Source organism: Camponotus vicinus, unplaced genomic scaffold, assembly GCF_025532165.1.
Source record: "Camponotus vicinus isolate PSW18456_S1 unplaced genomic scaffold, iyCamVici1.0 SCAF_3, whole genome shotgun sequence".
Classification (NCBI taxonomy): Eukaryota; Metazoa; Arthropoda; class Insecta; order Hymenoptera; family Formicidae; genus Camponotus; species Camponotus vicinus.
In genome coordinates this window covers 14,485,062-14,497,109 of record NW_028141967.1, presented here as the reverse complement: position 1 = coordinate 14,497,109, position 12,048 = coordinate 14,485,062, and the positions used below count along the sequence as shown (strand labels likewise).

Below are 12,048 nucleotides of genomic sequence, written 5' to 3'. Positions count from 1 at the left end.
ATTTCATTAAAACTGTTTTCAAAAATGATCACATCATCCAAATAGACTAAACAAATTCTAGATAATAATGCTTCTAAAACTTTTTCCATTAGTCTCTCGAAAGTAGCAGGGGCGTTACACAATCCAAAAGGCATTATAGTAAATTGCCACAATCCACGTCCAACAGAAAAAGCAGTCTTTTCTCTATCCTCAGGACGAATCTTTATTTGCCAATGCGCCCATTGACACAGAAAGTCTTACGAGTTCTCGTCTGGAAGTCTTTATCCTCCGGGTCGTGTCTCCTCTGTTATTTTGGGTCCGATTGAAAAATGGCGACCAGGACCTACAAGAGATGGAAGAGGAACTTGCTCTCCGCATGTCACGAAGGAGCAAATTCTTAATCTGCTACCCGGATGATATAACGTTAGACATGGACGTCGTTGTCAAAAAAGGTGATGGCTGGCGACGAGGATGGGTGGAGAAAATCAGCCGGGCACAGGTATGGTTAGAGTACGCCTAGGAGATCATGGCTGGTCAACCTGGCGACCAATGTACGAGATCTATCGCCTAGAAGACAGATTTCGAGAACTTCCATGGCAAGCTTTTGCGTGCGGACTCGCCTACACTGGGTCGCCTAATAATGCGACGACATGGCCAGAAAAATAATAATACGGATAGTAGCAATAATGATAATGAATATAACAGCGATAAAAATAATCACACTGTTACTTCCTCAATAAAACATTGGCAGAAATATCTTCTCAACGACGTTATCCCTCCTTATAGAGAATGGAAATCGAATCCATCGACACCACTCAATTATGCTCAGGGCATCAAGAAGTAAGAGTTGTATGCGTGGAATCGCCGTTACTCTTCTGGGTACAACTACGAAATAACGAAAAAATCTTCGAGAAATTACAAAGTAAACTACAAGTTAAAATGACCACCAATAAGAAACTCTTGACAAACATACATGAAGACCAAGTCGTCAGCGTAATGCACAACAAGCTCTGGCACAGAGGTATAGTAACCAGAGTCAGCAGAATAATCGGAGCAGCCGAAGTCTCCCTAAAGGACATTGGCCGAAAATTAAGTCTGCCTCACAATGAACTGTATGAACTCGACGATGGGTTCAGAAACTTACCGTGGCAAGCCATCGCTTGCTCTTTAGCTTATACAGGACCAGAACTCCCTACTTCCAGACTCTCCTACTACCTGGCCAGAAGCTAGTAAGAATCTTACCCGCATAGTCGCTGAGGGTAATAAAGGATGGATAAATGTAGTACAGTCTCTTTGGAAAGGAGCTGCTTTAGTTAATCTCCGACTACAATCAATAAATTTCGATGCGTCGTACGATTTTAAAGAAGCGCTAATTAAATTAGGAATAGCTCACAGCAAGAACATTATGGAGCATGTTTCCCCTGCAGTCTAAAAAAAAAACATAAAAATTAAAAAAATATATATATATATATTTTCCTAGAAAAAATATAGAAAAAATAATAATAATAAAATAAAAATATATAGGATAACTGCTATCTTATCTAAATTTTTGTTATAAACGACAAGAGTTATCCCTGAACACTTGACAATCGCTTACAGTATTGAAATGCCGGGACATCACCATCTACAGGCCCCTGAAAATCGAGAGGAAGACTATGGATTGATCGACGGCGTAAGACCAGGCTATCATCCTAAAATCTACGGTTACCTATCTGAATTCAGATGTGTTGTGTCATTCGAAGGAAAAATTTACCAACGAATCTCAGGCGGTTATAAAATTTGTAGTTCATGCTTCTATAAGGTTCCGGAAGAATATCAACAAGAATACGCAATGGTGCCATCACATAATTTAATACACAGGACTTCGGCAGAAAATCAAACCAATTGCACTCAATGCCATAAGATAATAATAAAAATCAGACCAGCTGTTGAATGTAGAGGATGCATCGAAGAATACTTAACCACCGATGAAGCATATCTCTATGAAGGATGGGAAGCGCCTGTCTTCGCACGATGGGAAGAAACACAATAGTGAAAAGGAAATCTTTTCCCCCTTCCCCCCACCTTCAACACCGGATCCAGACTCTCTGATATAATCACGTGGCATCGCTCATCTCCGCATTATTTACTCTTTTTCCTAATTTAAAAAAAAAATATATATATATATATAAAAACGCATAATCTTGCATTCTAAGTATTTACAGTTAATTCTTCAATGATTAACCATCAACTACAGCTTAAGATGGCAGAAGGATCATGGTTTTCCTGGGAATCCGAAACACCTGGAGAGGAAATTCATAGATCTAGCAATAGAACGAGATCACGAATTCATTCCAAAACACCCGATCACCTGAAAAAAAGAAACCATCAACGCTTATTTAGACCAAACGTGAAGAGTGCCTGCCCTTCCCCAAAGGAAAAAGAGTAACAGCGAAGGACAAAGGAAGAACCTGGTTTCTCTCACATACGCACATCTGGTATTGACCCCGACAAGGACGATATGTCCATATCTCTCTCTCATCCTTTTTATCCTTTCTTCGCTCCAGTCTTCTCTTTCGCGCTACTATATAACTGCGCTAGAATATCAATTATCAATTTCTTTTATATACTATCTTTATATTCTTCTTATATTAAGTTACCTTTATAATTTACTCACATTTTAATCATTATTATAAAAAAAAATATATATATATATATGGAAATCTTGTGCAGGAAGGACGAAAGAATAAAAGGAAGGGATTATGGAGGTCGCCTTTTCTTTCCTCCTTCTTTTAAGAAAAGGAAGAAAGGAGAACTAGCATATACTATAATAATTACCTTATACACTTATACTATACTCTTACACGTTACATTAAGTATATAATAATGTGTGTAATTTCCTTTTCTTTTCTTCTCAGAAAGAAAAGAATCGAATATTTCTATTATTTGCAAATGTTGTGTACCCCCCAACATTTGTCTAAGGCGGGGGGTGTTACGTCCGATGGACGTCGTGATTCTTTTCTTTCTTTGAAGCTATACAAAAACTATACGATAACCATGTGCGCGGGTAACTCTCGGCGATATCCAAATCAAGGAAACGAAAAATAATAAATGAGCCTAGACTACGCGGATAGCATGTCATTATAAATAAAAAATTTCCACTAAAATAACAGGGCTTATGTCACTGAGAAAGGCCGCAAATGCATTCAATATCAATTTCATGACACTCCACCGTCATGTAAAGAAACTTAAAGCAGCTAAAGAAGGCAATATAGATCCAGTTCGTGTTCAAGTTGGATATGCAAAGCCAAGAAAGTTATTTAATCAGGATCAGGAAAAGGAACTGGCCGACTATGTGCTGAACTGTTCCAAAATTTTTTTCGGACTTAACACAATAGAAGCAAGACACCTTGCCTACGATTACGCAAAGAAGAATGATCTGGTAGTGCCGCAGAATTGGGATGAAGCTAAAAAGGCATCAAAAGATTGGCTGTTAAGTTTCATGAAAAGAAATCCCATGTTGTCGATCAGAACTCCAGAACCAACCAGTTTAAGTAGGGTGACGAGCTTCAACAGACACAACGTCTCAGAGTTCTTCAACAACTTAGGGGAGTTGTATGAGAAGTATAAGTTTGGATCGCAAGATGTGTGGAATATCAACGAGACTGGGGTAACGACTGTACAAAAGCCCAGCAAGATCATCGCATCAAAAGGGATGAAACAAGTAGGAGCAGCCACTTCTGGGGAAAGGGGTAACCTTGTTACTGTTGTCTGTGCAGTCAGTGCCAGCGGAAACAGTGTTCCACCCCTTTTTGTGTTTCCCAGAAAATATTTCAAGGATTATTTTATAGTTGATGGACCTCCAGACTCAATTGGCGCTGCGAACCTGAGTGGTTAAGTGACGAAGGATGAATTCTTGTTGTTTATCAAACACTTCGTCCATCACACTCGTTGCTCCAAAGAGCGACCTATTCTAATTGTCTTGGACAACCACAATTCACATATGGGGCTCAACATGATCGACTACTGTCGTGACAATGGAGTGATTTTGCTTTCATTCCCACCACATACTTCTCATAAGCTGCAGCCTTTGGACAAATCTGTTTACGGACCTTTCAAGACCTATTATAATTCTGCAGCTGATGGTTGGATGAAAAGCAATCCAGGAAAAACAATGATGATCTACAACATCCCTACCATAGTGAAGCTTGCACTTCAGAATGCAGCAACTCCGAAGAATATTATTTCAGGATTCTAGGCCACTGGTGTGTGGCCATTCAATCGTGACATTTTCACGGATGCTGATTTCTCTGCTTCTTTCGTGACAGACAGACCTATGCCAAATGATACAGCGTCTCCAGACCTGAATGAGCACTTGAACCAGAATGAACATTCTTCTTCTCCTGGTCTTTCAACCTCTAAGGAGAGAGAAATTACGAATGAGGAATTGGAATTGGAAAACGTAGCAATCCCATCCACTTCTGCGGAAAATTCATCTGAGAAAATACATTTTCGCCCAGAACAAATCAGGCCTATCCCAAGGCTGCTGCTCGTGTAAAAAAAGTCACAAAGAGGAGAAAAATAAAGTCGGCAATTCTGACGAGTAGCCCAATGAAGAAGATTCTTCAGGAAGAAATAAGGAAAAGAAATGAAAAGACAAAGAAGAAAAGCACTGTTAATGTTTCCAAAAATAAATCTGCTTCCAGCATTGCTAAACCCAGACGCCAATCTAGAAAACGTAAAGAATCTTCGGCCAGCTCAAGCGATAAAGAAGATGAAAGCTGTGTGTGCTTAAAATGTTTAATGCCCTGGTCAGAGTCAAAGAGTGGACAAGAATGGGTGCAATGTACCCAGTGTAAGAGATGGGCACATGCAAAATGTGCAAACAACGAAGTGTTTTATGTTTGCGACAACTGCAACTCTGATTTTGATTAAAACGCAATTATTTTTTAAAAGATGTTGAAATTTTGATTTTTTTTTTGGTATTTTCCTATTGCTTTAATAATTATATAACTGAAATACCAGGCAATATTTCTTGTTTTTTGTGTTGTAATTTGCTTACCATTTCGTAATTACTTACAATTTATCAAATTATTTTCACCTTCAATAAAAATGAGTTCTTTACTGACATTAATCCATTATCAGTAGTGATATTTAGACGACAGAAACACAAAGTATGAAAGGACAAAAGGAAATGTAACTCATTTCAGTAAGTGATACAATAAAATCATTAATACAACGTTAATTTTCCTCTTTTTAACTCCTTTGACCAATGTAACAACTTATACCCCCCACTGTAACAACTATCCCCACTAGGGGGCATGTTGTTACAAAAAACATGCTTCCATATTTAATTATTTATCCCATATGTTAATATTTAGATAGGAATGAAAAAAAATTGGAACATTCTCCAATGTTGTACCAAACCAACGGTATAACTTTCAGAAAGTTAGGGTGCAAAATATTCGGTTTAAAAATTATTATTTGCAAATTGTAACGACTAGCCCCACTCTCCCCTACTGACTGTGTTTTTTAATACAATTAATCCCGAGATTTTCGAGAATAGTGATTCAGTAATGCAAAGAATGCTGAGATATTGAATGAACAGCCGATTAACTGAATAACTAATTAATGAAGACTTAAGAATGAAAAATATTTAAGAAGTGGTCATTTGTTCGAAGTTCGCGCTTATATATCGTTTTTGGATTACCCTCTCCTAGAGTGAAGACCCAGGGAAGTTAACGAATAGAAACTCTCATTAGATTTCCATCGTCTCTTCCCTGCCCCCTCTTATGAGCGTTTAGAACAAATGTAACAAATCAGAATTTTATTACATTCGTTCGCGAATAGGAGAGCATCTTCCAAAACGGGGAGACCTAGGATTCTCAGTATCGGAGGTGGTAGTAATTTATGTCTTGCAGGATGCGTCTGCTAAAAACAAGGGATGACTTTTACTACCCCCTTGAAATTAAGATGGGTACGTGTGTCGCGTCGCGACATCCGGTCACTCGCGTTTTCATGAATAGTTTCTTTTACTTTCTATAGCTTCTTAGATTTTATGAGTTTTCAAGTGATCGGAAAATATCAAATTCGGCTGACTGGCTGGCGCCTTGACTGTGACCGGATGCTACTCTTTATGATTTTATAGCCCGTTAATATCTGGCTGTCGTTTTTGGAGCATTTACTGAGAATCCTATTCCAATTTAACTGACATTAACGATTTTTTGGAAGTCATGCACGTGTGCGCTAGTTATGGGAAAGAAAAGAATCGTGAAGTCCCTTGGACGTAACAAGATCTTATAAGATTTTGACGTGCTTCTTTTTGCAGGTCGCATACTTGATTAAATAAATTTATTAAATAGTCCTGGTAGTCCTGGGTTCAAGATTTGCATCGATTGGTACATGGGCAGAAGGTAGTCGTGCTATATGACCGAAGACTAATTCGAAAGATGAGAATTTGGTTCCTTGGACACTAGTGTTATATGAAAACATTGCCATATTGATATAATTATCCCATTCCTTTTCTTTTAAAATTTGAGTTTTTAGATATTCTATTAATACGTGATGTGATCTTCCGATCGAGCCATTAGATTGTGGGTAAACAGTGGTTTTAAAATGTTGGATTTTGAATTTTTTAGTTAAATTTCGTATTAAGGCGGATAAGAAATTAGTTCCCTGGTCTGTGAGAATGGCTTTAGGGGTTCCGTATATACAGATGAAATTTTTCGCGAAAGCATCAGCTATAGATAAGGAGATTGCATCTCTTAATGGAACGACTATTGAATTTTGTTAGTAAGTCTTGCATAGTTAGGATATATTGCTATCCGGAGGTTGTGATAGGAAGGGAGCTCACGATATCTAAAGACACCTTATCGAATGCTGAACCGGGAGTAACTGTAATTATCATAGGCTGTTTTGTTTTAATTCGCGTTAATTTCTTTAATTGACATTGACGACATTTTTGAATGAAGTTTTGTATATCTCTCTTCATGGTGTTCCAATAATAATGAGGTCTTAATCGATTGTACGTTTTAGTAATGCCTTTATGACCACCATGTGCTGATGCATGATTTTCTATTATTAATGCTTCCCGTTGTTCAGCAGGAGGAATTTGTACTAAATTTTTACAAATAGTAATGCAAAGCGGTAATTCCCTTAGATATACCTGAATTCGATTTATTACATGATGCCAAGGTAAATCGTCAAGGTGATCGGTTTTACTAATACTGAATGAGGATATTTGTAATTCTGTCACTACGTCTAAAAGTGATTGTATGCAATTTTCCAACGATTAAGCTTCTACACGTGTTCGATCATCGAGCTTAATTGGAAGTGATATTAGAGTTCTTTGACCGAGAGTTTTCACATTAGCTCTCTCGTAAGTAAGATCTTGATAATTTGGTAATGTTACGTCCAAGGGACTTCACGATTCTTTTCTTTCCCATAACTGGCGTATACGTGCATGACTCCCAAAAATCGTTAATGTCAGTTAAATTGGAATAGGATTCTCAGTATGTGCTCCAAAAACGACAGCCAGATATTAACAGGCTATAAAATCATAAAGACCAGCATCCGGTCACAGTCAAGGCGCCAGCCAGTCAGCCGAATTTGATATTTTCCGATCACTTGAAAACTCATAAAATCCAAAAAGCTATAGAAAATAAAAGAAACTATTCATGAAAACGCGAGTGACCGGATGTCGCGACGCGACACACGTACCCATCTTAATTTCAAGGGGGTAGTAAAAGTCATCCCTTGTCTTTAGCAGACGCATCCTGCAAGACATAAATTACTACCACCTCCGATACTGAAAATCCTAGGTCTCCCCGTTTGGGAAGATGCTCTCCTATTCGCGAACGAATGTAATAAAATTCTGATTTGTTACATTTGTTCTAAACGCTCATAAGAGGGGGCAGGGAAGAGACGACGGAAATCTAATGAGAGTTTCTATTCGTTAACTTTCCTGGGTCCTCACTCTAGGAGAGGGTAATCCAAAAACAATATATAAACGCGAACTTCGAACAAATGCACACACTTCTTAAGTATTCTTTATCCTTAAGTCTCCATTAATCAGTTATTTAATCGGCTATTCATTCAGTATCTCAGCATTTTTGTATTACTCAGTCACTACTCAAAAATCTCGAGGTTATTTGTATTAACAAAAACAGTCAGTAACTCCATCGAGTCTGTGCGCGTTTGCTAAGTAACAGTGCAACTATACTGTCATTCCCGACGCCAAGAGGCCCAGCAACAACCACCATCCAGCGCTAACCGCAATCGCGTTCTCCGAAACAAATAGTAAGTCTTTTCTTTTGTTTATGATCTCCCTCCTTTTTCTTCTCTTTACTTATTATAATCGCTTCCCTAATGGAACCCGTTTCGAAGAAATCCACTAGAGCCAAAGCAAAGCGACTCCGATACCGTCGCAATCGTCGAACCCGCAGATTACTGGCTCGGGCTGTGGCTGACCCTTCTTTTATATTAGATTTAAACGAAATAAATACGAATCTTCCTATCACCCGAATCTTCTTGAGTAACATCCAAGAAGATACGCGAGACTCCTCATATCTCCCCCTCAAACCTCTCCTCCCAATTACTCCCCGTATCTGTCTCCTGGAACCCTTGCTCCTAGTTACTCTCCCGTGTACGACACGGAACCCGACCATCCACCTGAATTTCCGCAATTGTCGCCTTTTCCTTCTCCAGCCCACGAAGCAACTCCCGATTCTCATCTCTTCTCTCCTCCCGCTCTTCCTCCCCCTATTTTCTCCTGGATCAATTTTCGTGATCGAACCGCCGCAACGATTCTCTCCTTAATCTATCTTGAATACACAGATCCCATCCTCCCAGGTACTTTCACCTTGGGACCTGGCCCCATACACATTCCTAGCCTTAAGGCTTTTCTCCGCACCGCGCCTCCTGATATTTCCATTCCCTGTTTCACCCCCTTTACCGATAACTCCATAGCCTTTCCCATAGAATACTTCCGAGAAAGGTATCCTCCTGATTTTGATTAGATCCTCTTCGTCTCGCACACACACACACACACACACACTCATGTACATACACATACTCACTTAATATTGTTACAGAATCATGTACTAGATCGTATCGATTTAGGATTAAAATTTTTATATAATCTTTCTTTATAATGTATAATAAATTCATTTAAATTTATTCTTTCGCGTCCAACTCAATTGATCCCTCACTTCTCCCACGCTCCTGAATCGCACTTGGTCCCGTCCCGGGTAAAAAGGATTAAATTCCTTTACCAAAAAGGGGACCGTCGAGCGGTCATTTGGACCAGAAATAGCGTAAGATCGACCCTTGCGGTCGTTGACCTATTTTTTATCCTCCCACAGGCTCGCTCGACCCGAGACATCTGCCCTTAAGGCACCTGTTCTCGGGATACAAGTGTCACGTCCTTCCTTCGGCCCATCTTTCCTCGGGCCTGGACGTAACAGTAATAAATTAGCTGTTTGATATTCTTTGGCACCATTATCAAAAGGAGTTCCATTTAAATAAATGAAAATTACATGGTTGTCTGCCTGTTTCAATAAGCTATCTCGGTTTTCAGTAACGACAAGTTGATCGATATCTTGGTATTCTTCGTTAATATCGAAAACTTCTTCGTATATGTGATCTTCGCTATAATCTGAACTCAACAACCTATGGTGCTCACAGATACCCCTGACTCCGCCTTCGACAAGGTTTCCATGGACATCATGGGACCCCTACCAACGACTCGATCTAAAAACTCATATATAGTTACCATACAAGACCTCCTATCTAAATATTCATTAGCTATCCCGCTCCAGCATGCCGGAGCTATAGAAGTAGCCGACGCGCTCACCAACGAACTCATATGCACCTTCGGAGCTCCTAAAGCGATTCTAACCGACCAAGGATCGCACTTTTTAAATAGTCTTATGCGAAACATAGCACGTAAGTTTAGAATTAAGCATTACAGAACCACAGCGTATAGACCACAAGCCAATGGCTCGGTCGAAAGATCACACCAAGTCTTGTGGGAATACCTGAAACAGTTCGTAGATAAGAATAATGAGTGGGATAAATGCCTAAAGCTAGCGTCTCTTTCCTATAATACCAGCGTACACGAAGGCACACAATACACACCGCACGAACTCGTGTTCGGCAAAACCGCGCGTACTCCAGCGAGCGACCCCGTTATCACAGACACAGCGAACGAAAGCTACACGGAATACCTCACGACGCTTTTTAATAATATCAAAGACGCACAGACTATCGCGCGCGAAAATCTAACAAGCGCCAAAAGGAAATCAAAGAGATATTATGATCGCAGAGTTAAGATATGTAACTTTAAGGTAGGAGATAGCGTATACCTCCTCAAGGAGCCCTCGAAAAGGAAACTAAGAGACCAATACGTAGGTCCCTATAGAATATTAGGAATTCGTAAGAACCATAACGTAAGATTAGCTATAAGCGCCACCAGAACCCGTATAGTACACGCGGATAAAATCAAGCACTCACCGCACTGCGCCCCCACTACGGAAGATTCCCCCACCCCGGAACTACTATATCAACGGAAGTCGGAAGGAGGACCGACCACAACCCAGTCGACTTCAGCATGACGAACATCGCCATGGACACTCTGGCCCACACCACAGTTCTGATCCTGTTGCTACCTGCCGTATCACACTGCTTAATCGGATACGACTGCGGAGGACAAGGATTAAACATCACCTCCCTATCGCTCCTGGATATCGGCAGATGCACCGTCGACAACCTAGAACCTAAAAGAAAGGCTACATACGTGGCTACATACATCGCCATGGACACTCTGGCCCACACCACAGTTCTGATCCTGTTGCTACCTGCCGTATCACACTGCTTAATCGGATACGACTGCGGAGGACAAGGATTAAACATCACCTCCCTATCGCTCCTGGATATCGGCAGATGCACCGTCGACAACCTAGAACCTAAAAGAAAGGCTACATACGTGGCTACATACATCGCCATGGACACTCTGGCCCACACCACAGTTCTGATCCTGTTGCTACCTGCCGTATCACACTGCTTAATCGGATACGACTGCGGAGGACAAGGATTAAACATCACCTCCCTATCGCTCCTGGATATCGGCAGATGCACCGTCGACAACCTAGAACCTAAAAGAAAGGCTACATACGTGCAGCTGCTACAGCTGTCAACGTACGATCATACGCAAGTAATGCAATGCAAGGTCGAGATCGACCGCACCGTATATTACTGCGGAATGCATTCGCACATTTCTATAGTCCGCGGAAGACGCCGCCAGTATACCATAGAACTCACCGAAACCATCTGTAAGAAATTACAGAATACAGGAACCATCGATATCGGAACGGGCCGGCGAAGCATCCTCCAGTCCTTCAAAAGAAACAGCACAGACGTCCGGAGCAGGCACAACCGGAATGGACGGGAGTTGTACCGGAACCCAATACGGAGACGCCTATGGAACTTGGGAAGACGCCGTTGTTCAAGCCATCGTAAAAGTGACCCTCAGGGACTTCGAGGCAACTGTTGACCGGAATACGAACGAACTAATCCTGCCTTCCGGAGTACACTGCAAGCTCACAGGGGAGTGCCTAGATAGCGACAGCTCGGAAACATATTGGACCGTCACGCCCAGGGACAGCTGTCACTTCGACCAGTACGACGTGCTCTACGAAGGCCCCGCCGACAAACTCACGGCACAAGCAAACGCCAACCATTTATACGGTAACAACGAAGGAAACAACCTTCGCTCTCACTAAAACCACCGAAACAATGCTGTGCGGCTACAAACTTATGCTAACGGAGCACCCGAAGTTATTTGTGCTAGAAACGAAAAGAGGAAGGATGTTCAAAATCCGCACGCAAATATCCGTCAATAATCTAGACATATTCGCGTATGTAAACTCCAAGTTCGTATACGTAGAAAAACACATCAAAACGTAGCTGATACAATTATACCGCGACATCATGGAACAAAAATGTGCGCTCGAAAAGGAAATACTACAAAATGCACTCTCACTTGCCAGTTTCGCACCGGACGAAATGGCGCACCGAATAATGAAGGCACCC

General features: G+C 40.9%; 1 protein-coding gene across 1 annotated transcript; it reads right to left on the bottom strand.

Moving 5' to 3' along the window:
- Positions 1-7,495: 7,495 nt before the first annotated feature.
- LOC145968210 (uncharacterized) lies at positions 7,496-11,720 on the bottom strand. Its single transcript, XM_083093534.1, has 2 exons — positions 9,812-11,720; positions 7,496-9,708 (listed from the first exon to the last, which is right to left on the bottom strand). Exon 1 carries the CDS (start codon positions 11,056-11,058, stop codon positions 10,486-10,488), a length of 573 nt encoding a protein of 190 aa, XP_082949660.1. The 5' UTR covers positions 11,059-11,720; the 3' UTR covers positions 7,496-9,708; positions 9,812-10,485.
- Between the last annotated feature and the right edge of the window lie 328 nt (positions 11,721-12,048).